Genomic DNA, 25,787 nt, shown 5'->3' with positions numbered 1-25,787 from the left:
CCTACTGAGACGCCCCTATCACGCCCTTATCCCGCCCACTGCCCTCCCCCTTCCAGTACCAATGCATAAAAGTTCCCCGGCAGAGGCCGGTGGGCTTCCCTGGCCCCATACCTGAGGACTGGAGAACCTACCCCAAGAGTGTGTGCATATTTGCAATAAAAGGCTGCTGCTTTCTTATGTACTTTGGCCTGTTTAATTATTTAGCTCTCCTAAATTAAATTAAGACAACAACATATATTTATCTGAACATCAAATCGTGCCCATAAATATGTGCCTTTACAATGTGTCCATTAAAAAATAAAATTTTCAAATAAACTTTTTTTTTTTTTTTTTTTTTTTGTGAGGCAGAGTCTCGCTCTGTCGCCCAGGCTGGAGTGCAGTGGCCCGATCTGGGCTCACTGCAAGCTCCACCTCCCGGGTTCACGCCATTCTCCCGCCTCAGCCTCCTGAGTAGCTGGGACTACAGGCGCCCGCCACCTCGCCCGGCTAATTTTTTGTAGTTTCACCATGTTAGCCAGGAAGGTCTCCATCTCTTGACCTCGTGAATCCGCCCGCATCGGCCTCCCAAGGTGCTGGGATTACAGGCGTGAGCCACTGAGCCCGGCTTTCCAAATTGAAAAAATTCTAAAACCTTGTACCTCGCAGTGGGCTGCGCCCACCGCGGACTCGCCGGGAAGGCCGCCGCAGAGAGCCTGGATCACCGCCCGCCGGGCGTTATTTCCAGCGTGACGCCGCTTTGGCGCGCCGGCGAAAGTGACGCGCCACTGTGGCCCGCCGGCGGACGTGACGCCACTGTGGCTGCGACGGTAAGGCCTGGCGTTCTTGCTTAGAGGCGGCTACCTGGAGCCGGAAGCGCGGGTGCAGCAGGGCGAAGCTCCAGGTGGGGTCGGTTCCGCATCCTGCCTGGCGTGTCCACGATGCGGCTGGGCTCCGGGACTTTCGCTACCTGTTGCGTAGCGATCGAGGTGCTAGGGATCGCAGTCTTCCTTCGGGGATTCTTTCCGGCTCCCGTTCGTTCCTCTGCGAGGGCGGTACACGGAGCAGAGCCCCCAGCGCCCGAACCCTCGGCTGGTACGGACCCCTCCCCAGCATCTCCGCTCCCCTGACCCCACATCCCCTAGAAGACCCTTTTTCTGAGCGTCACTGCTCGGATTTCTTCTCGGCGCTCCCCGGTGGTCTCCCGTTATGGTCCCCACCCCAGAATTTTTTTTTTTTTTTAACCGCTCCAGCGTCTCTTTTCTGTATTCTTACAACTTTGTGGCAACCACCTCTACTGGCCCCACTTCGACCTTCCTTCCTGATCACCACAAAGTAAGCTGTGTCCATACCTGGGATCCGGCCTCTCCAGCTCTACTCGTCCAGAGCCCCCGCCCCTCTCCTGAGGAGCCTTTGGGTCACTGCCTGTTCCAGGCGCCCTTTTTGCCCCCTAGCACACTACAGATAAGACCCCTGCCGATCCCTTCGCGTTTGGGTCTCTTACGTTCCTCCAAGGTGTTTTCCCTGCCTAGTGGCTAAGGCCTTTCTGCGTTAGGCCCCTTCCTAGTCTTCATCTACCCAGCCATATACATCAAGTAAAGGCGCCCTGGTTCTGGACCACGTGCACACACCAGCCGCTGACCGCGAAACGCAGTATATAAACACCCAGCCATCCCATTCTTGCAGCTCTGGGTTTTAGGTCAAGCTCCCTAAATGTCCCATCCCAGGACGCTTACGTAGGGATTCCCCTGCCCTGGTACTCCTCACTATATTAAGGATAATTAACTGCTTACTACTGTGGGTCCCTGAGATTACTCCTGTTAACCCCCGTCCATTCCCGGCAGCACTACCTACCAAGTACAAGTCTCCTCCTTTTGGGTTGGGTTATATAGATATGGCAGGATATGTGCTGGAGAAGTAGGTAGAAGCTAGATTGTGGAGGTGCTTGAATGCTTAGGAAAGTTCAAAGTTCAATTTCCTTTTTTTCTTTCAAACACTTAGGAGCCAGTTCTAACTGGACCACGCTGCCATCACCTCTCTTCAGTAAAGTTGTTATTGTTCTGATAGATGCCTTGAGAGATGATTTTGTGTTTGGATCAAAGGGTGTGAAATTTATGCCCTACACAACTTATCTTGTGGAAAAAGGAGCATCTCACAGTTTTGTGGCTGAAGCAAAGCCACCTACAGTTACTATGCCTCGAATCAAGGTAAGTTGGCCTTAATGTTTTAATGAATCATGGTTTGGCTCTTTTGAAGATTTAAAGGGGGCCTCTGTAGTCTTTCGCTTGGAGTTGCAATTTTAAGAAAGTGGAAATTTTGTGCTATCAGTTGGCTGGGGCAATAGAATGCTGAGGGAGCCTCACACAGGACGGAACTGAGACCCATGATTTGTACCTCTTGTCAAGTAGCCAAAACTCATGCTTCACGGGAAGTATAAAAGATTTACAGCAAGATCACCCAGGCTAACCTACCCCAAGATATACCATTCTTGGTAACCTGCTTTCTTCTTTAATCGCCACTGGGTCATTTGCAATCTTAGAAGGAGCCTTTAGAGCTGATCTAGTTCAGTCTCTAGATCTTATAGATAGGAAAGCAAACCCAGATAAGTTAAATGTGACTTCTCCAAAAGTATCCACCAGTATGCATAATGATCCAATTAGTATGATCTGCCTCAACAATTACCACTGTTTCCACCATATCCTTCAGGTGTCCAGCCTACTGACAGCAGCTTTGAAGTACATAGTGCGTTTCCCAAGAACCATGGGTAAAGAAAAAAAGTAAGCCTTTATTGATTGGCTCGAAAACTTTTGAGCAACTACTATGTGGTGATATTTTAATGGGTATACAATTGGGGAGAAAATAGTATCTCTGCCTTCATGTAGCTTTTAGTCTTTAGATATACAGTCACTCAACAAAGGAGCATATGAAAACATGCAGTTGGGCCGGGCGCGGTGGCTCACGCCTGTAATCCCAGCACTTTGGGAGGCCGAGGCGGGTGGATCACGAGGTCAGAAGATCGAGACCATCCTGCTAACACGGTGAAACCCCGTCTCTACTAAAAATACAAAAGAATTAGCTGGGCGAGGTGGCGGGTGCCTGTAGTCCCAGCTACTCAGGAGGCTGAGGCAGGAGAATGGCATGAACCCGGGAGGCGGAGCTTGCATTGAGCCGAGGTTGCGCCACTACACTCCAGCCTTGGCGATGAGCAAGACTCCATCTCAAAAAAAAAAAAAGAGGCCGGGCGCGGTGGCTTAAGCCTGTAATCCCAGCACTTTGGGAGGCCGAGACGGGTGGATCACAAGGTCAGGAGATCGAGACCATCCTGGCTAACACGGTGAAACCCCGTCTCTACTAAAAAAAAAAAAAAATACAAAAAACTAGCCGGGCGAGGTGGCGGGCGCCTGTAGTCCCAGCTACTCAGGAGGCTGAGGCAGGAGAATGACGTGAACCCGGGAGGTGGAGCTTGCAGTGAGCTGAGATCCGTTCACTGCACTCCAGCCTGGGCGACAGAGCGAGACTCCGTCTCAAAAAAGAAAGAAAGAAAACATGCAGTTGTAAAGTGTGGTTAGTGCGTGATGGGAAAGAACAGGATGTGATGATTAGTGGGTGAGAAATCCCGGCTGAGGAAATTGCATTTAAACTGAGAGTGGAAGGATGAATAAAGTTGGGGACAGAAAGGAGCAGAGGGGTTGAATTGTGTTTGTGAGTGTATTGCGTGTGAGTGTGGCATAAAGTCTCTGACGGAGCCTTTGCTGTGTGATTGATGGGGTGACAGCTTGTTACTTGGTGAGAAGGAGCTGCTTACTGATTGAAGGCTTGGGGGCAGCCCCGGTTGTCAATGCTCAGCGAATGTTCGCTGGATGAAAGCAGTCTGAGACTGGAGGAAGCACAGTGCCATATCGCTCACTGACTTTTTCCTTGAATGTTTTACTCTCTCTGCCACATTTCAGTGTGATGTGACCTTCATTCAGCAATATTTATTGAGCATGTACTATGTGACATGCTGTTCTAGACAGGAGGGATGCAGTGAAGAACAAGACAGCATTGTCCTCATGGAGCCTACTTTCTTTTTTTTTTTTTTTTTTGAGACGGAGTCTCGCTCTGTCGCCCAGGCTGGAGTGCAGTAGCTGGATCTCAACTTACTGCAAGCTCCGCCTCCCAGGTTCCCGCCATTCTCCTGCCTCTGCCTCCCGAGTAGCTGGGACTACAGGCACCGCCACCGCGCCCAGCTAATTTTTTGTATTTTTAGTAGAGACGGGGTTTCACCGTGTTAGCCAGGATGGTCTTGATCTCCTGACCTTGTGATCCACCTGCCTCGGCCTCCCAAAGTGCTGGGATTACAGGCATGAGCCACCGCGCCCGGCCATGGAGCCTACTTTCTAATTGGAGGAATAGAAAATCGGTAAAATATGAATCAATGAAGATCGTTTCAGACAGTGACAACTGCTCTGGAAGGAATGGAGCGGGAGGTGAGGGAGAATGAAGGAGAGGGGCAGGCACCTTTGATCACAGCACTCCGTTTCTGCCGTTCTGCTGAAACTAGCGGTGGGAATCTGAAAGAGACATCCACGCCCCTGATCTCAGAAACACCGATTTCTTTATCTGCTCTCTCAGAAGTGTGGAAGGAACCCTTTTCTTCCTTTTTTTTTTTTTTTTTTTTAAAGATTTAACAGGCAGATTTGAGAAAATGTGTAAGTGATTGTGCAGGCTCCAGGTTCTATTCAGACCAGCACGTTGGCACTGTGGTTCTTGGCGCCTTTGTCTCCAGCTTATTGGTTTCATTTCACCTTTGCTGGGGAGCCTCACCCCAGAGCTAGTGTTTTGTTTTGTTTTCAGTCCTTTGAGGATTCTTGCTCCTTATTTCTCCATCAGGGAGGAGCTAGAACAGAAAGCCCATACTGGAGTTAGGATTGTACAGCTCTGGAGTTTGGTAGGTTGGGCAGTGTTGGTTGAGGAAAGTGTCCCCTGCCCTGCCTCTAGTCCGAGAAAGGGCTCAGAGCATCTCCTGGTATTGATACATTTGCAACCAGACGCCAACCCTGACATGTCCAGTGAGCTTTCACTTGCTAAGACCCTGTAGCAGCTTTGTTTTAAAGTCCTGTAACTCATTTTTGAATGCCTTCTCATTCTTCAAGCACTTTCTAGTCATAACAATAGCCGGCATTGATTGACAGACCTGAGCTTTCCCTTAGATTTCCTAGGACTGTGAGTGCGGCCCACTCGCTGCCTGCACACTTTCTGGGATGAGGGGATGCCAAATCCCCTCTGAGGTGGGGTGTGCCTGGATATACACATTTGTTAAATTCTGTACGTGCAAAAATGTAATTGTATAAAAATTATATTTCAATAGTTATTTTTTAAAATGTGAGCCTCTCTCACCCCAAAATCCCACTCTTTAAAAGGCAGCCAATTACTCTTGATGAGTATCCTTTTAGATTCTTTTCTGTGTGAGCTGCATGTGACCTGTGTGGATGAAGGGCAAGGGAACACAAAAGAGGGCCTATATGAGGATGAAGAGGTAAATGGGAGTGAGGCTGCACAGAGCCTCGAGGCTCTGGGCGATGGCATTCAGTGTTCAAACCCAGCAGAGGGAAAACTATGGAAGGGTTTTAAAGAGTGGTGTAGCAGGGTCTGATTTGTGTCCAGATGGGATTTGGGCAAGAAAAGGTGCTAGGGCATTTATAATAGTTCAGACTGGAGCCCACAGCAGCCTGGACGATGGTGGTGGCCATGGAGATACTGGCTCAGTCAACCTGTATTCACATCTACGGTATTTCAAGAGCACCTGTTCACCTCATTTCTTGTGCGGGGTAGAGATCATCCATCTTTAAATTTTCACAATATGATAAACAAAAACTGGCTTATGGGTTGTTCTGTTTACCCTGCTCTGATTACTAGTCCAGAATCTCTGCATATGTTTATTGGCCATTCCGCTTTCTTGCTTTGTGGATTCTGTTATGTAGTCCGCCCAGCTTCCACAGGACTGTCGCTCCTTGATCCGAACCTCTTTATACATCATGGATGTAACATCTTGTATGTCATGTCCACAGTCAATAATTGTTTCAGTTTATCATGTTAGTTGACTTTGTTTACAACATCTTGACAATATAAAAGTTTTCTGTTTTCATCCCTTCTTTTGTGGCTTTTATAAGGCACCCCCTTTGTCCTCACACTAGCTTGGGTTCCCACTGATATTTTTAAAGAGGGTAGGGACCACTTTAAATTTTCCCTAGGTAGGCCAGGCGCGGTGGCTCACGCCTGTAATCCCAGCACTTTGGGAGGCCGAGACGGGCGGATCACGAGGTCAGGAGATCGAGACCATCCTGGCTAACACGGTGAAACCCCATCTCTACTAAAAAATACAAAAAACTAGCCGGGCGAAGTGGCGGGCGCCTGTGGTCCCAGCTACTCGGGAGGCTGAGGCAGGAGAATGGCGTAAACCCGGGAGGCGGAGCTTGCAGTGAGCTGAGATCCGGCCACTGCACTCCAGCCTGGGCGACAGAGCCAGACTCAGTCTCAAAAAAAAAAATAAATAAATAAATTTTCCCTAGGTAAAGAGGTTCATGATATGTTATTAATTGAAGAAGTTTGAGACTAATTTGTATAGTTTGCTACCATTTTGGTAAAAAATATGTACCTTCATATATTTGTGATTTTATACACTTACACACACACACACACACACACACACACACACACACACACAGAAAAGGGTCTAAAAGGATACTCACCAAGAGTAATTGGCTGCCTTTTAAAGAGTGGGATTGGCCGGGCGCAGTGGCTCACGCTTGTAATCCCGGCACTTTGGGAGGCCAAGGTGGGCGGATCACGAACGAGGTCAGGAGATCGAGACCATCCTGGCTAACACGGTGAAACCCCATTTCTACTAAAAATACAAAAAGTAGCCGGTCGTGGTGGCAGGGGCCTGTAATCCCAGCTACTCGGGAGGCTGAGGCCGGAGAATGGCGTGAACCCGGGAGGCGGAGCTTGCAGTGAGCCCAGATCGCGCCACTGCACTCCAGCCTGGCTGACAGAGCGAGACTCCACCTCAAAAAAAAAAAAAAAAAAAAAAAGAGTGGGATTTTGGGGTGAGAGGCTCACATTTTAAAAAATAACTTTATTGAAATGTAATTTTTATACAATTACATTTTTGCACGTACAGAATTTAACAAATGTGTATATCCAGGCATACCCCACCTCAGCTCTAACCCCACCCTAGGAATGTTGATGGCTGTTAGGGTTATTTTGGTTGTTTGTATAGTGACTTCGTAAACGACTTCTGCAGTCTGTCTCCCCGGCAGCATGCGAGCATGCGGCAACTGATGTCTTCACTTAGGTCTTTTGGTTCTTTTGGTATTTAAGTTCTTTTTTTTTTTTTTTTTTTTTTTTTTTTGAGACGGAGTCTCGCTCTGTCGCCCAGGCTGGAGTGCAGTGGCCGGATCTCAGCTCACTGCAAGCTCCGCCTCCCGGGTTTACACCATTCTCCTGCCTCAGCCTCCCGTGTAGCTGGGACTACAGGCACCCGCCACCTCGCCCAGCTAGTTTTTTTGTATTTTTTTAGTAGAGACGGGGTTTCACCGTGTTAGCCAGGCTGGTCTCGATCTCCTGACCTCGTGATCCGCCCGTCTCGGCCTCCCAAGGTGCTGGGATTACAGGCTTGAGCCACCGCGCCCGGCCTAAGTTCTTGTTTTTATTTTTAAGCCTGTCTTCCTGAGGCTCCGGAAGCCTCAGGAGCTAAGCCCAGGCTCCGCATAGCTTAGTGGTCAGCCAGTGATTGGTCAGAGGTTGTGCTTCAGCACCCCTGATGTGTTTTCCTAACCTCCCTGGGTGTGAGGCTTCTCGGTGGCTGCTGCAGCTTGCAGCTGGAAAGGAGGGAGGTGGGAGCCGCCCTGTGTGGAAACACCATGGCACTTGCTGTTCTTACTGAGATTCCGTTTTTTTCTTAAATAAGCTCTTCTCAATCTGTTCTATAATTTTGGTGAATTTCCAAAGTACTAAAATGGTTGATTTTGACAGTTTCATCCAGTTTTATTATTGCTCCTGGGGGAGAGATTTTGCTGAGCTCCTCCCCGTGGCATTCCAGAAGTCTGGATAATTCATACTTGCATTTATTTACCGTTAAAGATGTCTTGGTAAAATTATTTCACCTGCTGGTGTTATCCAGGTTCCTGTTTATTTTCATTGCACAGGTTGCAGGATGCCAGTGCTGGCTGAGGTGGCTCTATAACTCTAAATCACAGAGATCTGTTACCCATTACGATGGCCTCTTAGGTTCTATGCTAAAAGCAGGGAAATTCTTGACTCAATTATATTATCAGAAGGGTATAAGGACACGTCACCCCCAACCCCTCCCAGAAAATATGGTGCAACATTGAGGGCGGGAGCAGAAGAGACTATCCCACTGGCCTCCCTGGCCCAGTTCACTTTGTAAATTGCTGAAAGTTGACGCTTTAGGACTGCTTTCATCCTGGTTTTCCACTCAAAGGTAGACGTTGGAATTGCTGGATTCTTAGGAGTCATATGGACTTTGCTTGTCACGTGGAGATTTGAATCTTAATTGGGAACCTGGCAGAGGCTTTGAATACACAGGTTAATGTTTTTAATGTATACCTCACTTTGCCATTTGCTTCAGCTACATCACGAACCCATAGCTGCTTCTCTGGCTGCTGTTGTTGTCTCGCTATCCCTAGCCACTTCCTTTAACCTCTTATCAGCTGGAAAGATTATTATGAGCCATGAATGTCCTTTAATATGGTTATCTTTATTATTATTGAGTTTACAGTTTTTTACCAGAATCTATGTGCCACTTTCTCTTCTTTACCCTAATTACTGTCCTAACTTTGACCCAGCCACCAGTACTAGGGATACCCTAGCTTTATGCTCACCTATTTTGTCCATAAAATGATCTTCAGACCAGCCTGGGCAACATAGCGAGACCCTGTATCTACCCCAAAAAAAAAAAAAAAGCCGGGTGTGGTGCCGCACACCTGTAGTCCCTGCTACTTGGGAGGCCAAGGTGGGAGGACCGCTTGAGCCCAGGAGTTCAAAGCTGCAGTGATCCATGATTGTGTGACTGCAACTCCATCCTGAGCAGCAGAGAGACCCTGTCTCAAAAAAAAAAATTCTTCAGTGCCCTTTTCATGCTCCGGTTTCGGATTCAGTAGTCTAATTCTTGCGTTTTCTTACTGAAGGCGTTGATGACGGGGAGCCTCCCTGGCTTTGTCGATGTCGTCAGGAACCTCAATTCTCCTGCGCTGCTGGAAGACAGTGTGATAAGACAAGCAAAAACAGCTGGAAAAAGAATAATCTTTTATGGAGATGAAACCTGGGTTAAATTATTCCCAAAACATTTTGTGGAATATGATGGAACAACCTCATTTTTCGTGTCAGATTACACAGAGGTCAGTTTTTAAAATAAGAAAATAAATCGTACTAGAATATCATACTAGATAGAGCCTGGCATCACCATTGCTTAGTGAGAGATGATACTATTTTGTGTTTGGTTTTATTAATTTATGGGGAGTACTATGGACAGTTTTAAAAATTATTCACTCACGTAATCAGTTGACAACCCAGAAATACAAACCTGAAGCAGGTGTGAGCAGAGTTTTATGGAACCCAGAGCTTAGAACAGCTGAGTGCCATTGAGGGGCAGAGAGGATCAGAAAGGGTGACACAGCCAAGGGGCCGTCTGAGCCGAGTTGTGATGGGTGAGTGGGGACTCCCCAGGTGGGCAGAACAGGCTGGTATCCTCTGCGTATGGCAGAGCTATAGGACTCCACACCCTGTTGGTTCTGCTTCAAGCAGAGCCTCTTCGTGCCCTGAGGGCAGGTGGTGGACTGGGTGGGGCCTGGCCATGAGGGGATTTTCCTGGAGCTTTTCCAACAAAGACCCGCATGTTAGAAAGCAGACCCTGGGGCTGAGGCAGGGGCACACCACACCGTCCTGGCCTGGGGTCTAGCCACCGTCACCTCCTAGATGGCTGGGCCTTGTGGAACATCTGCAGTCCTATCCTGGTCCAAAGCGGGGCGCTTTCAACAGTTACTTTTCAGTAATGACTGAGTTTTCCTGACTGTACATGGCATCATTGAGAAACACTTCTCTTCATGGGAGATTTTTTTAGTGGGAGGGAGATGAGCGAGCTGAGGGGTCAGGGCTCACCAGGCTGACAGCTCTGTCTGGGGCTGATCAACTGCTAATCTCTCCTCCATGATGTGTTTATTTCAGAAATAAATGTGATCACTGAGTGCTGTGTTTTTTTCCCTCCAAGAACAGCCTTCTTGTAGGACACATGTAGGTGCCCTCAGCTTCACTGTCCTGCTGGTTACTTCAACTCTGGGTACTGTCCTGTCTTTAATTAACTGCCCATTGCCCTTAGTTACCTCGTGACAACTTGGGATCTATTTAACTTGCCCATTTGCTAACTTTTAGTTATGCCCATCAAGCTCAGCAGTGATCCCACAGAAAAATATTTTTGTTAGAACAACCCTTGCTCATTTAAATTATCTGTATTATATCTTCAATCCATAGCCTAGAAACATAAAAACAGTATTAGCAAAAGTGTAATCTAATGCTAATGTTCATTTATTTATTATAGACGTGGGGTCTTGCTATGTTACCCAGGCTGGTCCTGAAATCTTGGCCTCAAGCAGTCTTCCCCCTTCAGCCTCCTCAAGTGTTGAGATGACAGGTGTGAGCTGCTGTGTCCTGCCTATTTATTTATTTTTAATGACATAGATTTTGTTGTCTTTCAACTCACCCAAATCCTGTTAACCTGAATAAACCCCTAGGTTTTAAGATGACTGTTGCCTTTTCCCCGGGGAGTGAAGATCCAGGGAAATTAGGTGAGCTGTTTATACGTGTGTTTCCCCTTCAAAGGTGGATAATAATGTCACGAGGCATTTGGATAAAGTATTAAAAAGAGGAGATTGGGACATGTTAATCCTCCACTACCTGGGGCTGGACCACATTGGCCACATTTCAGGGCCCAACAGCCCCCTGATTGGGCACAAGCTGAGCGAGATGGACAGCGTGCTGATGAAGATCCACACCTCGCTGCAGTCGAAGGTGAGGCTTGCCGTCGCGCACTGTGTGGTGATGTGGTTTCACGTGGATATTCCCTAGGATAAATACAACTGCCTGAGTGAATTCAGGGTGCCTGTGTGAATGTCCACCATCAGTCTGCCAGCCAGGGGCTGCATGCCACGGGCAGCACTGTCTCAGTGTCCACTGCACTGACTGTCTTACAGCAGCCCTGCAGAACAGCAGCTCTCACTCCTACCCATGTGCATTCATTCAACTAATACCTCCTGAAGACCTGTGTCACTCTTTCTGTTCTGTGTCACTCTGTTCTGTGTCACTCTTTCTGTCCATGCATTTGGTGCATCAGTGAAACAGTCAATAATCCCTCGTGAAGCTCGTGTTCTAGCCAGGAGAGACTAACAAGAAACATGAGTAAATAAGTATGTGAGGAAGTGATGGGTGCTGCAGAAACTCAGAGGGCAGGAGGAGGGGCTTTCAACAGATGTTGAGAGAAGCCTCCCCTGAAGATGTGTGCAGGGTGAGCAGAGACTTGAAGGGAGGGAGGGGCAGACGGTGTGGTCTGTGCACGAGTGTTCCAGGTGGAGGAGCAGCAGCGAGGGTCAGACACAGCCTGCCTGGCTTGTCCCGGAGCAGCAAAGGCTGTGTGGCTGCAACCCCAGGGGCAGAGAACCCTGATGGGTGCCCCCACGTGGTGGCTCAGAGCTCTTGCCTTGTGCTGTGTGTTGTGTTCTCACCGGAGTCCTGTGGAAGAGATTCCATTTGACAGATGAGGCGATGAAGGCACGGAGTAGAATGTGTCCAGAGTCTCACAGCTCGGCAGTGGCAAAGACAGAAACCAGATACAAATCCTCTGCCATCAGAGGGCAGAAATGCATCCTGCTGTGCTCCATGAACTGCGTACGATGCTGTGGACTTCATTTACGACGTTATTTGACTGTGACCCTGTGATCTGGCTATGAGCTCAGAGGGGAAAAAAAATCTAATTCATTGAGAAAGAGCTACAACTCTGTAAAGTAAAGCTAAAACCGAAACTTGTCTTCTTAAGATGATGTGCTCTCTTCAGTCTGAACGCAGTTGAAATATTTTTCCTTTGCCTCATAGGAGAGAGAGACGCCTTTACCCAATTTGCTGGTTCTCTGTGGTGACCACGGCATGTCTGAAACAGGAAGTCACGGGGCCTCCTCCATGGAGGAAGTGAATACACCTCTGATTTTAATCAGTTCTGCGTTTGAAAGGAAACCTGGTAAGAATTTAGGAATGTTAACATTTGGAAACTGTATTATATTTGTTTTCTTTTTTTTTTTTTTTTTTTTGAGACAGAGTCTCGCTCTGTAGCCCAGGCTGGAGTGCGGTGTCGGGATCTCCACTCACTGCAAGCTCCGCCTCCCGGGTTCCCGCCATTCTCCTGCCTCAGCCTCCCGTGTAGCTGGGACTACAGGCGCCGCCACCGCGCCCGGCTAATTTTTGTATTTTTAGGAGAGACGGGGTTTCACCGTGTTAGTCAGGATGGTCTCGATCTCCTGACCTCGTGATCCGCCCTTCTCGGCCTCCCAAAGTGCTGGGATTACAGGCGTGAGCCACCGCGCCCGGCATATTTGTTTTCTATAGTCTGGTTTTAATTTTGAAAACCTATTTTTTAGAAGCTCCGTAAGGTTGAAGTCCCCGAGCAATGTGAGAATGAAAAGTAATGGGGCACAGGGCCGGGCGCGGTGGCTCAAGCCTGTAATCCCAGCACTTTGGGAGGCCGAGATGGGCGGATCACGAGGTCAGGAGATCGAGACCATCCTGGCGAACACGGTGAAACCCCGTCTCTACTAAAAAAGTACAAAAAACTAGCCGGGCGAGGTGGGGAGCGCCTGTAGTCCCAGCTACTCGGGAGGCTGAGGCAGGAGAATGGCGTAAACCTGGGAGGCGGAGCTTTCAGTGAGCTGAGATCCGGCCACTGTACTCCTGCCTGGGTGACAGAGCGAGACTCCATCTCAAAAAAAAAAAAAAAAGAAAAGTAATGGGGTAAAAGGCTTTCGGGATCTGAAGTTACATTCCTTCCTCTAATCCTTAACATACAAATATTCTTCGTCAGAATTTTCTTGTATGAGTGTTGCTGCCTGGATATCTGGAACTGTTGAGAAAAACTGCCAGTAGCTCAGACATCTGGACAGCACATGTGAACTGAAGGAAACGTGAATACCTTGGCTTTTTAAAAAGTTTGCGTTATTGAAAACCATCTATCGAACAGCAGTGTCAGCAACAGTCATGGGACCCAACCAGAGCAGGACAGACAGAGGCCCCGTCTGTCAATATTCAGACACGCCCCAAACACACACACACCCCACTTTGACCTGTGCCCTGACTTAGCCGCCAGCCTACCCACTCTGCCCTCGCGGCCGTCGGCCTTGCTGTCCCGTGGGCGGCCTGCCTTCCGCTTGCGCCTGGTTTCTGCTGCCACATTTCACAGACTCACTCGCGGTGAGCTCAGCGGTTATTTCTGCAGTGCCGTCAAGCACAGCAGACGCTTTCGGGCGCTGCTCTCACTGACCCTTCAGCACCCTTAGCGCTGCTGGTCCCATAGCTTCTGGGACCTCACATCTTTCTGGTTTTCCTCCTTTTCTCTCCTTTGCTAGCCTAGTTTCCTTTCCCTGGTCTTTTTTACCGGACTGCCTTCTTGTTTCGTTCTGCATTCGCCCTGGAGATATGGTCTCACCTGCCTCTGTGGTTGTAAATGCCATGGATAGGCCCTGCACTGGTCAGATTGATCTCTCTAGCTGTCCCCATTCATCATTCTTGGCATGGTTTATCATTGCAGACTTATTGATGGATTTTGTTTATTTATGGGATTCATATAACATCTGCCTCCACATTACACTTTAAGCCAGATGAGGACAGGACCATGTCTGTTTTGCCCACCATGAGCCTGAAACATTGCCTGGCACGTGACAGTTGCCAGCAAATACCTGCTGAATGAACAGCCCTTTCACTGAAGTGAGAGTTAGTTGGGGAAGCATCTCCATCTGACCTCTTCTATCTTTTTATGAAGCTTCTTCATCTTGAATGTCTGACCTGGCAGAGCTGGGAATGGTGGGGGCGGCTGCATGTGTGCAGGCTGCCTGCACATGCCAAACTCATCACTAGCTTCAGTCCTGAGAGGTGGTTATGTTGTTTTCTTTATTCTCATCATGCCCGTTTCATGAGCCAGGACTGTACTCTGGTGTACTCACAGCGTTGGGCCACCATTATCACAGTCAATTTTACATAATTTTCCTCACCTCAGAAAGAAACCCCATACTGTTCTGCAGCCGCCTTCCTCTTCCCCAGCCCAGTCTTCTCTCCCTCCCCCAACCCTAGGTAATCATCATCTTTGTAGATTTGCCTCTTCTGCATGTTTTGTGTAAATGGAACCATGTGGTCTCATGTGCGTGGCCTCTTTCATGTAGGATAGTGTTTTTCCAGGTTCATAGTTATAGCATGTATCAAGACTTCATTTCTAGGCCAGGTGCGGTGGCTCTCGCCTGTAATCCCAGCACATTGGGAGGCCGAGGCGGGCGGATCACCTGAGGTCGGGAGTTGGAGACCAGCCTGACCAACATGGAGAAACCCTGTGTCTACTAAAAATACAAAATTAGTTGGGTGTGGTGGTGCATGCCTGTAATCCCAGCTATTGGGGAGGCTGAAGCAGGAGAATCACTTGAGCCCAGGAGGCGGAGGTTGCAGTGAGCCGAGATCGTGCCATTGCACTCTAGCCTGGGTGACAGGAGTGAAACTTCCCGTCTTAAAAAAAGAAAAAAAAGACTTCATTTCTTTTGTTGTTAAATAGTCTTCCGTTGCATGGATTTAACACATTCATTGACCATTCGTGAGTTGGTGGACATTTGGGTTGTTTCCACTTTCTGCCCATGATGAATAATGATGCTGTGATCATGTGTGTATAGCTTTTTGTGTGGATGTATATTTTCCTATGTTGTCATTTTCTTACTCCAGTATAGCGTGTCCCCACCTGCCAACTCTGTGCTGTTGTTATGAAATATGTCACTTTTCTGTATGTTATAAACTGATGGCATAATTATATAGATACGGTTTTATATAATTGGTTTTAAATCAGGAGAGGAAACAATGCTTTTATAGTATCTTTCGTAATTATGTAATTACCTTTACTGATGCTCTTTGCTTTTTTATGTATCTGAAATTTGATCTGGAGTCACTGGCTTTCAGCCTGCAGAATTTCTTTTAGTATTTCTTGCTAGCAGATTTGCTAGCAAAGAATTTTTTGTTTTAGAAAAAATTTGGGATGTCTATTTTGTCTGCTTTTTGGAAAGATAGTTTTGCTGACTGTAAGACTGGGTTGGCTATTTTTTTCTTTCAGCATTTTGAATATGCTGTCGCACTGCCTTCTGGCCTCAATGGTTTCTGATGAAAAGTCAATCTTAAATCTGATTGGGTTTCCCATTTCTTTGTCTTTTAGCATTTTTGCTATAATCTGTATTTTATATTTACTCAACTTGGAATTCATTGAGCTTCTTGCATGTGTAGGTTGATGTGTTTCATCAAATTTGGAAAATTTTCTCTCTATATGTTGCATAATCTCTATTGATCTGTCTTTAAATTGCTGGTTCTTTCTTTTGCCAGTTCAAGTCTATTGTTTTGTTTTGTTTTGTTTTGTTTTGTTTGTTTTGTTTGTTTGTTTGTTTTTGAGACGGAGTCTCGCTCTGTCACCCAGGCTGCAGTGCAGTGGCCGGATCTCAGCTCACTGCAAGCTCCGCCTCCCGGGTTCACGCCATTCTCCTGCCTCAGCCTCCCGAGTAGCTGGGACTACAGGCGCCCGCCACCTCGCCCGGCTAGTTTTTTGTATTTTTTAGTAGAGACGGGGTTTCACCGTGTTAGCCAGGATGGTCTCGATCTCCTGACATCGTGATCCACCCATCTCGGCCTCGCAAAGTGCTGGGATTACAGGCTTGAGCCACCGCGCCCGGCCTTGTTTGTTTGTTTTGAGACGGAGTCTCGGAGTCTCGCTCTGTCCCCTGGCTGGAGTGCAGTGGTGCGATCTCAGGTCACTGCAAGCTCCGCCTCCCAGGATCATGCCATTCTCCTGCCTCAGCCTCCTGAGTAACTGGGACTATAGGCACCCGCCACTGTGCCCGGCTAATTTTTTGTATTTTTAGTAGAGACGGGGTTTCACCGTGGTCTCAATCTCCTGACCTTGTGATCCACCCACCTCGGCTTCCCAAAGTGCTGGGATTACAGGCGTGGGCCACTGCGCCCGGCCTCAGGTCTGTTGTTAAACCCCTTTAGTGAATTTTCTGTTTCAGTTACTTTTTTTGAGATGGAGTCTTGCTCTGTCACCCAGGCTGGAGTGCAGTGGCATGATCTCAGCTCACTGCAACCTCCGCCTCCTGGATTCGAGCTATTCTCCTGCCTCAGCCTCCCAAGTAGCTGGGATTACAGGTGCCCACCACCATGCCTGGTTAATTTTTGTATTTTTAGTAGAGACAGGGTTTCACAGTATTGGCCAGGCTGATCTCAAACTCCTGACCTTGTGATCTGCCCGCCTCAGCCTCCCAACAGTTATCATATTTTTTTAACTCTAGAGTTTCATTTGATGCTTTTTAAAGAATAATTTCTGGCCGGGTGCGGCGGCTCACTCTTGTAATCTCAGCACTTTGGGAGGCCAAGGCGGGTGGCTCACGAGGTCAGAAGTTCGAGACTGCTTGACCGACATGATGAAACCCGTCTCTACTAAAAGTGCAAAAATTAGCCAGATGTGGTGGTGGGTGCCTGTAATCCCAGCTACTCAGGACACTGAGGCAGGAGAATCGCTTGTACCCGGGAGGCAGAGGTTGCAGTGAGCCGAGATTGTGCCACCGCACTCCAGCCTGGCGATAGAGTTAGACTCCATCTAAAAATAATAATAATAATTTCTATCTCTTTATTGATATTGTCTATTTGAAGAGGAAAGGAAGAGCAGGGGGAGATGGGAAGGAGATCGCATAATCCTCTATCGGGAACTGGGGGAGCTGGGGGAAAGGGAGCTCGGTGTTCTGGGCTGCACCCACCACAGGAGAGTTTCTGTCCCACTGGGCTAGGAGGGGGAGGGATGGAGCAGGACACAGTTCAAGGGCTACAGACTCTTATGCTTCTTACCAAGGCCTAGTGGATTTTCTTGAATAAAGATTTCTTCATTTGTTGTGTACTCCTAGACAATTTCCAGAGACTGTGAACGGTGATAGTGGTGGTTTTTAAAATTTTTACCATTTATGCTTGTTTCATTGATGAGCAAGTTCATGGAGCTACTCTTAACACTATTCCCTATAGTTCTGAAGGATTTTTATCTTAAAAATGCATGCAAATTTTCATTTTATTTTAATAAAAATAAACGTTAAGGTGTTTATTATTTTCAAAATAAGCAGTTTTGGATTGTGTAGTGAGTGACTTCAGAGACACTCAGCCCGCCACTGCCCATCCCCAGAGTGCTGACCTCGCCGTGTGGGCAGCACAGGTCTGGCTGCTCCAGAGTCAGGGGGTTTGGGAAGGAGAGGATGCCTGTTCGTGGACGTCCACAGAGGGCAGAGCAGGTCTGTTTTATTTTCGGCCTCTTGCTACTGGAATGTTTGACCCTATTTGTTGTTCTGTCCCCCAAGCCTGCAGTGGTGCCTGGCACCTAGTGGATGTTTTATCACTTGTGGATTGAATGTCGAAGACTCTGCAGGCGAGCCAGTGGAGATAGAGACCGGCGGTGAAAGGATGCTGCTGGGCTGTGGGAATGGTTTTCTGAAGTGCTGGAACTTCTTTCATGGCCCCTCATCATTGGTGGGGTGCAATCCACAGGCCTACCCTGTGTTTGTATTTCAGAATTACAGTTATTAAAATAGTTTGTGCAGGTAAGAACTGGTCACAAACCAGTCAAATATGCAAAATCAAGAGGCCAGAAATAGACCTCAGTGTATCTGGGGATTTGGTGATAACGGTGGCATCTCAGATTAGTACAGAAAAGACATGGTGCTCGATAAATGATGCTGGTACCCCTGGCTGAGCTTTTGGAAAAAGGTAATGCAGACTGTCTGCCTTATTCTTTACAACAATATCAATCCAGATCAAAGCATGTTAATGTCTTTAAAAGCCTATAGTGTGGAAAATTTTAGACGTAGACCAGTAGCCGCAGTAGTATAATAAACCCCCTAGTCTAGCTTCACCAGTTATTGGCCAGTTATAGCCAATCTTCTTTCATCTGTGCTCACACTCATTTCCCTTCTCCTTTATTATTTGGAAGCAGACTTCTAAAAGATATGTGCTCTTTACCCCTATAATCTTCATGCCCTTATCACATTTTTAAGATAGTGTTAATTCCTTAATATCACCGAACAGTGTTCATCCCTCCAAGATCTGTCTCTCTCTCTCTCTCTAAGTGTTTCAGCTTGTTTGAATCAGGCTACAAGTAAGACCACACATTGTAATTTGTTTATGTGTCTCTTAAGTCTCTGTAAATCTCTAGGTCCCCAGCCCCAAAACTCTTTGGTTTACTACGGTTTACTTGTGTGCATTTCCTTCTTGAGACCTGCAGTCAGCAATTTCTCCAGGATGCCCTGCTTCTTTTTAGTGGAAAGTGGTATTTCAAGACCACTGTCTCAGAGCTACCAGTGCTAGCTCTGAGTGGTTGGTCATTGTTTTTAGACAGAAAGAAGAGATTGTTTTAAGATAAAATGATCTTGTGTTTGTATAGATTCACCTTCAAAACCGTAAAATTGACTTCTTAGGTCTTACATCTGTACTTTCTTCTCCCTAAGTTTAGAATCTTGGTTGTCAACAACTCCAGATACGATAGAATTAGCATATCACATAATGACTCATTGGCTTTATCCCGCAATAGACACGTAACGGTCTCAGAATAACCATGCCAGCACTGCCACTACCAGTATGAGGGTCAAAAGCAATTTCAGGTGGGTTTGCTTTTGTTTCTGTGTTTTATTTTTTTGTATCAGCTCAAAGCACTTAATGTAATAAAATACTAGAAGAAAGAAGTACTGGAAGAAAACAGCCACACTGGAGTGGAAGGTTCTTTCTAAGCATGACCTAGAAGCCATCATTAGAGAGTTGGCCAAGGCCTGATTAATAAATCTGACCAAATTAAAAACTCCCTACAACAAAAAATTACCACAATCAAAGTAAAACCTCCACAGACTCACACCTGAGTATCTAAAGACACCTCACGCACCACCTGTCCTAAATAGCGTCCCTGTGGCCTCTCAGCGCCCGGCAGGTGTGCATTGAACTTCCGGGGTATGGAGCTGTTTGCTCTCGTTACAGATGAAAACACTCCGACCAAGTTGAGTGTCTCCTTCGAAATCAGTGGATGGTGGCAGAGCAGTGGCCTAGGCCCATTGTGCTGACATCACAGCCATTCTTGCAAGGAGATGGGAGGATAACCACTCCCTGTTGGGGACTGAGCTTTAGCCAACAGGCAGATGTCCAGCTTGTCCAAGTTGATTAGAGCACCTGGCCCAGCTGAACCTGCCTCATTCTGCGCTCCCCTGTAGAAGCACCCACAGCTGCTCCGGAGCCGTGAAGGGTTCATTTTCTCCATGAGCAACAGCATGTGTACTCATAGAGGGCAGAGCATGGGACGCTCCAAATCCAGAGGGGCCAGGCTGTCAGCGATCCCAGCCTCACTTCATTCTCGGTTGGCTGTTGACCTTGCCAAAGTGACGGTCCCTCCATGTCTGCTGGACCACCTGCTTCCTCTGTGTTCAGCCTGTGCTCCGTAGCCTCACTGTATGGAATTCCTCGTATGAGTCTCTCTCCCAGCCTTTTGCAGGCTACTGAAGGAAAGACACCGCCCCTGGCATAGAATGGGTTCTGTTACTGTATCGACACAGCAAGCAGTGAGGTGATTCCTGTAGGGTTCTGTGTTGAATGGTGTGAAGAGACGGATCATTTGGCTCATGTTAGTTGTAGAAGGTCTAATTCAAGAATGACTACCATCTTAAACTTTCTAGAAGTCTGTTACTTAAAATGTTTTCTTTTTCTAGGTGATATCCGACATCCAAAGCATGTCCAACAGACGGATGTGGCCGCGACCCTGGCGATAGCACTTGGTTTGCCGATTCCGAAAGACAGCGTAGGGAGCCTTCTATTCCCGGTGGTGGAAGGAAGACCAATGAGAGAGCAGTTGAGATTTTTACATTTGAATACAGTGCAGCTTAGTAAACTGTTGCAAGAGAATGTACCGTCATATGAAAAAGGTCAGTCAACTCATCTTTTCCGAACTCTGTCAGAGCTGTGTGTTTCCACTGAGGTCGTGTTTCTCCAACGTCTTTCTGTGGTATGCAGTTTGTCAGGAATATTTTTTCATCACTACTCTTTGATTATACAGACTGTGCTTCTGTTTTCTTAGAACTTTTAACAATCACCATTGGCAACACCCTCAGATGCAGTTATCTAATTAAAGTTCTTTCATAAATTTATTCATTCAACAGCTATTTACGAGGATCTTGTTAAGAATGAGATCTTTTTAAGAATGAGAGGCTGTTACAGGCACTGGAGACAGATCATTGAGCGGTAAGAGGCTCTGCCCTCATGGAAACTTCCAGAGGGAGGAGAGAAAAGGAAGTGATCGATGGCCAGTGGTGATGAGTACCTTAGGAAAAGAATAAACAGGGCTGGGCCTGTGAGGGCTGGCTCACACTTGTGATCCCAGCACTCTGGGAGGCCGAGGCAGGCGGATCATGAGTTCAGGAGTTCAAGACCAGCCTGACCAACACAGTGAAACCCCATCTCTACTAAAAATACAAAAATTAGCATGATAGCGGGCACCTGTAATCCCAGCTCCTCGGGAGGCTGAGGCAGGAGAATTGCTTGAATCCCAGAGGCGGAGGTTGCAGTGAGCTGAGATCACGCCACTGCACTCCAGCCTGGGCGACAGCGAGTCTCCATCTCAAAAAAAAAAAAAAAAAGAATAAACAGGCATGGGGTGGGAAGTGAAGCGGGTTGGGGAGCCGCTGGGGCAGGCTGGCCACTGGCCATCTGGGAGGGCACATTACAGGCTGTGGGGGCAGCAGACAGGGTCCTCCACGGGGCGCACGTTCAGGGGATGGTCAGAGCAGGGGCCAGAGTGGCAAGACAGGGCAGAGGAGATGGCGTTAAGGCATGAGGGCCACTAGGCACTGTAGGGGCTTTCACTTTTATTCTGAGTTAAATGGGGAGCTGCTGCAGGGTTTGGTGAGAGCTAGAGTCCTCCACTTGCATTTTCAAAGGCTGTCTCAGGTACCCTTGTGGAGGATTCTGCTTTGTGCTGTGGGAGGAGACCAGTCGGGAGGCAGTGGCTGTACTTCTGTGAGAGGTGAGGGTGGCCAGTGCCCAGGCAGTGGCGGTGGAGAAGTGGTTGCGTTCTGGAAAAATTTTGAGGATCATGAAGACAGGATTTGCTCATGTGCTGAGAGACTGGGTATGAGCAGAGCAGAGGCGTTAGGTACGACTCCGGGACTTTCAGCTGAAAGCGAAGGAGCAGGGTAATCATTTCCTCAGGAGGGCACGACTTAGGGGGAGCAGTTCTGCAAGGCAGGTGCTTGTGGGTGGGGTGTTGGTGTCCAGGAAGCCTTGTAAAGAAGTAATTTCAGGAAGCAGGGAGTGGGCTGCTGTGTCAAAGGTTGGTATCGAATAAAATCAGGAATTGAGAACTGAGTTTCGGATCTGGCTGCGGGAGATGATGAGTAACTTCGTCAGATGGAAAGTAGGGTAGGGCCTGGCTGGTACTGGGCAGGAGAGAGCCCTCGGCAGCAGACACAGCCACCCTAATGGGAGTAGGAGGTGAGGTTGCCTGAGGTGGGTGTGGGGCCAAGGGAGGTGCCAGGAGACAGCTGCAGGAAGGATCCAGGAGAGGAACGTTTGTCTCCCTGAGACATCTTCAGGCAATCGACTCTGACGTAGCCACGTTCATCAGAGAATCATGTTTGACACTGGGGCTCCTTCGAGAGCCTGGAGGAAGTCGGCTCCTATTTGGGGGCAGCAGTTAATGTGTTGGCGGATTTCCCTACTTGAAGTAGCGGGATACTATTACTACCAAATAGAGTGAACGTCCACAAGCTTGCGCTGAGATAGAAACCGGCCTCCTAGAGTCACTTGTGGAAGACAAACCCGGCCAGCCAAGGAGTGCTGGGAACCGGATGTGATGAGTGGCCGGAGGCCCCACTGAGCACCAGCTCTCACCCTGTGAGGTGGCCAGGTGGAGGCCTTTGGCCATGGAGACATTTAGTCAAGATCAGGGACAACCGTGACTTGTGCTTTTGGTTTTTTAAAAAATAGTCTGAGTTTGGTAGCTTTTGCATATTGCTTGTTTTGTTAATGTGTCCTTTTTTCTGTGCTAAGAGCAATGAAAAGACCAACAAAAGAAGTTTAATTTTTGGCCGGGCACAGTGGCTCACGCCTGTAATCCCAGCACTTTGGGAGGTCAAGGCTGGCGGATCACGAGGTCAGGAGATCGAGACCATCCTGGCTAACACGGTGGTGACACCCAGTCTCTACTAAAAATACAAAAAATTAGCTGGGTGTGGTGGCGGCGCCTGTAGTCCCAGCTACTCTGGAGCCTGAGGCGGGAGAATGGCGTGAACCTGGGAGGTGGAGCTTACAGTGAGCCGAGATCATGCCACTGCACTCCAGCCTGGGCGACAGAGTGAGACTCCGTCTCCAAAACAAAACAAAAAAATACCAACAAAATCAAAAAAACAATGGAAGGGTTATTTGCCTGTTCCGGAAGCAGTGGCTGGGGGAAGTTGGGAACCACAGTGGATATGGGAGGAAACCAGCCTGTTAAATGAATGCAGGAGCCTCCCTTGACTGAAAACACAGCCCACAGCGTCTGGGACAGCCCCCCTTGGCGGCCCATTGTCTACACCGTCGGGGATCACATTTCCTAAAACAAAATAGGGTACGTGTTCTGACACTGAAATATGTTTTAGAACCCACAGCCAGGCCCGTACAGTCCTTGGGTGGTGTCCAGTCTGTTGGAGGTGCCCGGCTCTCTCAGTGTAGTGGGACTGGCCTTTTCTCGCCTCTGGACTTTCGCACATGCTGTTCCCATCAACTTGATGCTCTTCCTCCAGTTTTTTGCCTGGCGAATTCCTGGGTACCGTTTACATTTCAGCATAAACATCAGACCTTCCTGGTCCAGCGCCCACTCCCAATCCAAAATCAGTTCCTCCCCATTACCAAAAATCCCTCATTGGTACCCTCTACTTTTCCTTCCTGGGAAACTTGTAATTACAACTGTAATGCAGTCACAGTTTGTAATTACACGTGTGTGTGTGTGTGTGTGTGTGTGCGCGCATGCCTGTGAGCCCTACTGGATCCAGGCCCCAGCAGGCAAGGATTGCACCTGCTTGCTCGCCATGTCATGTCTTTCCCCTGGCACAGCGCCTGGCACAGCGCCTGGCATGTTGTCCACGCTCCATGGATATTTGTTTCGATGCACAGACGCACCCTCATAGCTCGTGGGGTATAGGCACAAGTACCCATGTCTCTGTGACTCGGGGGTGGTGGGGTGTGGACACAGGCGTCCCCCACTCCAGGGTAGTGGGTGTAGAAATGAAGAATGCCAGCCCTGGAACCAGACTGCCTGAGTTTCGTTTGCAGCTTTTACCCACTGGTGCTGTGGCCTGGGTGTGTGACTCACCCCCTGTGTCTCAGTTGCCTCCTCTGGAGAAGTTCTGATGCTCATCCCTGCCTCATAGGGTTATTAGGGAGGTGAAACGAGCGAGCTGCGTAGTGTTGCTGGCCACTGGCACTTAGTGCAGAGCACCTGGTGCCAGCAGCCATGGGGTGGGCCTGCAGGCGTGTGGGTTCACGCTCAGGGACTTGGTGCCGGCAGCAGTAGGTTGGGCCTGCAGGCATGTGGGTTCACGCTCAGGGACTCGTGCCACAGCGCCCTGGACCTCAGTGGCTCAAGTGCCCGTGGCAGCTCTTTCACTGCTGTGATGACAGCAGGCCTGGGGCATGCAGAGCCACAGAGTGGCGAGCCTGCCAAGAGGCACAACTGAGACCCTCCTTGGCGTGGCTCTTCTGGAGTAGGAAACGCATGTCAAAAACCGAGGGGGTCTCGGGAAGGAAGTTCTTGCTTTAAAGGCCAGTTTAGGCCGGGCGTGGTGGCTCACGCCTGTAATCCCAGCACTTTGGGAGGCCGAGGTGGGCAGATCACGAGGTCAGGAGATCGAGACCATCTGGCTAACACAGTGAAACCCCGTCTCTACTAAAAAATACAAAATCTGGCCGGGCGCGGTGGCTCAAGCCTGTAATCCCAGCACTTTGGGAGGCTGAGGCGGGTGGATCACGAGGTCAGGAGATCGAGACTATCCTGGCTAACATGGTGAAACCCCGTCTCTACTAAAAATACAAAAAAAAACTAGCCGGGTGTGGTGGCGGGCGCCTGTAGTCCCAGCTACTTGGGAGGCTGAGGCGGGAGAATGGCGTGAACCCGGGAGGCAGAGCTTGCAGTGAGCCGAGATCACGCCACTGCACTCCAGCCTGGGAGACACAGCGAGACTCCATCTCAAAAAAAAAAAAAAAAAATACAAAATCTTAGCCGGGCGTGGTGGCAGGCACCTGTAGTTCCAGCTACTTGGGAGGCTGAGGCAGGAGAATGATGTCAACCCAGGAGGCAGAGCTTGCAGTGAGCCGAGATCACGCCACTGCACTCCAGCCTGGGCGACAGAGCGAGACTCCGTCTCAAAAAACAAAACAAAACAAAACAAAAAACCAGTCTCATCACAAGTGAGCGTGGTCCAGGCAGAGGCTCACGCATCAGCCAGCTCTGGAAAGAAAGGACATCAGCTGTGCCATGAGCAGCATGGCACTATGGTCTAAAAGAGGGTGCCATAGCAGAGGGGCAGGGCTTTATCCAGAGGCAGGGCATCCATGCTCCCAGCAGAGCTCACCCTTGTGAGCAGAGAGGGCTGGAAACTGCTCTCCCTTTCCAAAGAGGATGTGAGGAAGTCACCCAGGCTACAGAACGGGGGATGTTAGAGCTCGGAAGGGCCAGTCTGCACAGGGGAAGTGGGTGTGGTGGAGAACGGTCAAGCCGCTGCCTGCCCAGTCCGCATACAGTGCTGTAAGGGTTAGAAAGACTGTAAAACCTGACTGTTGACAAAATGCATTTCAGGATTGTTTGTATATTGCACGTTGACAAGAAGGAGAGAGTAGAAAGAGACAGAACAGGGAGGAGGAAGTGAGAGTGATGAGGGAGGCAGAGAAAGAGATCAGGCAGCACAGGGGGCAGTCACTGCCGTCCGCAGGGTGTATGCCAAGGACCAAGGCCCGTATCGCCAGAGGGCGGATGGATGCACATCGGCGGCTTTCCAGGCTTTACAGAAGACGTTGCAGACCCCCACCCAAAGGAATGGTTCATCTTCGTTAAGTGTCAGTTCTAAAAAGAGAAGGCTTTGCCATGTGCCACGCGTAACTAAATACTTTGAGATTATGTATATATATGTATGTTCATGGTGTGTGCGTGCGCATGTAACTTTTCTGTCTTCTTAATAGATCCTGGGTTTGAGCAGTTTAAAATGTCAGAAAGATTGCATGGGAACTGGATCAGACTGTACTTGGAGGAAAAGCATTCAGAAGTCCTGTTCAACCTGGGCTCCAAGGTTCTCAGGCAGTACCTGGCTGCTCTGAAGACGCTGAGCTTGTCCCTGAGCACACAAGTGGCCCAGTACGACATGTATTCGATGATGGTGGGGACTGTCGTGGTTTTGGAGGTACAGATGCTCACACAGTCATGGCTCAGGTGTTGC

At 48.6% G+C, this 25,787-nt stretch overlaps 1 protein-coding gene across 11 annotated transcripts in view; it reads left to right on the top strand.

The window, feature by feature from the left end:
* The first annotated feature begins 791 nt into the window (after positions 1–791).
* Positions 792–25,787, top strand: part of LOC105483808 (phosphatidylinositol glycan anchor biosynthesis class G (EMM blood group)) — a 45,605-nt gene continuing 20,609 nt past the window's right edge. For 2 of the 11 annotated variants that reach the window (XR_988595.2, XM_011744777.2), the window contains exons 1-7: positions 792–1,071; positions 1,978–2,183; positions 9,168–9,377; positions 10,855–11,043; positions 12,121–12,262; positions 20,034–20,246; positions 25,534–25,751. Coding sequence is in view for 5 of the 11 variants with exons in the window: in XM_011744777.2 (XP_011743079.1) it covers positions 918–1,071; positions 1,978–2,183; positions 9,168–9,377; positions 10,855–11,043; positions 12,121–12,262; positions 20,034–20,246; positions 25,534–25,751 (1,332 nt within the window). In the remaining 6 variants the exon portion in view is untranslated. Of the gene's footprint in view, positions 1,312–1,977; positions 2,184–9,167; positions 9,378–10,854; positions 11,044–12,120; positions 12,263–20,033; positions 20,247–25,533; positions 25,781–25,787 lie in introns of all 11 variants that reach the window. The other 9 variants (XR_011621573.1, XR_988593.2, XR_988596.2 and 6 more) reach the window with 7 other exon arrangements.

The sequence above is a fragment of the Macaca nemestrina genome, chromosome 3, assembly GCF_043159975.1.
Source record: "Macaca nemestrina isolate mMacNem1 chromosome 3, mMacNem.hap1, whole genome shotgun sequence".
In the NCBI taxonomy this organism is placed as follows: Eukaryota; Metazoa; Chordata; class Mammalia; order Primates; family Cercopithecidae; genus Macaca; species Macaca nemestrina.
The sequence above is the reverse complement of the archived record's forward strand: the minus strand, read 5'-3'. Positions and strand labels throughout refer to the sequence as shown.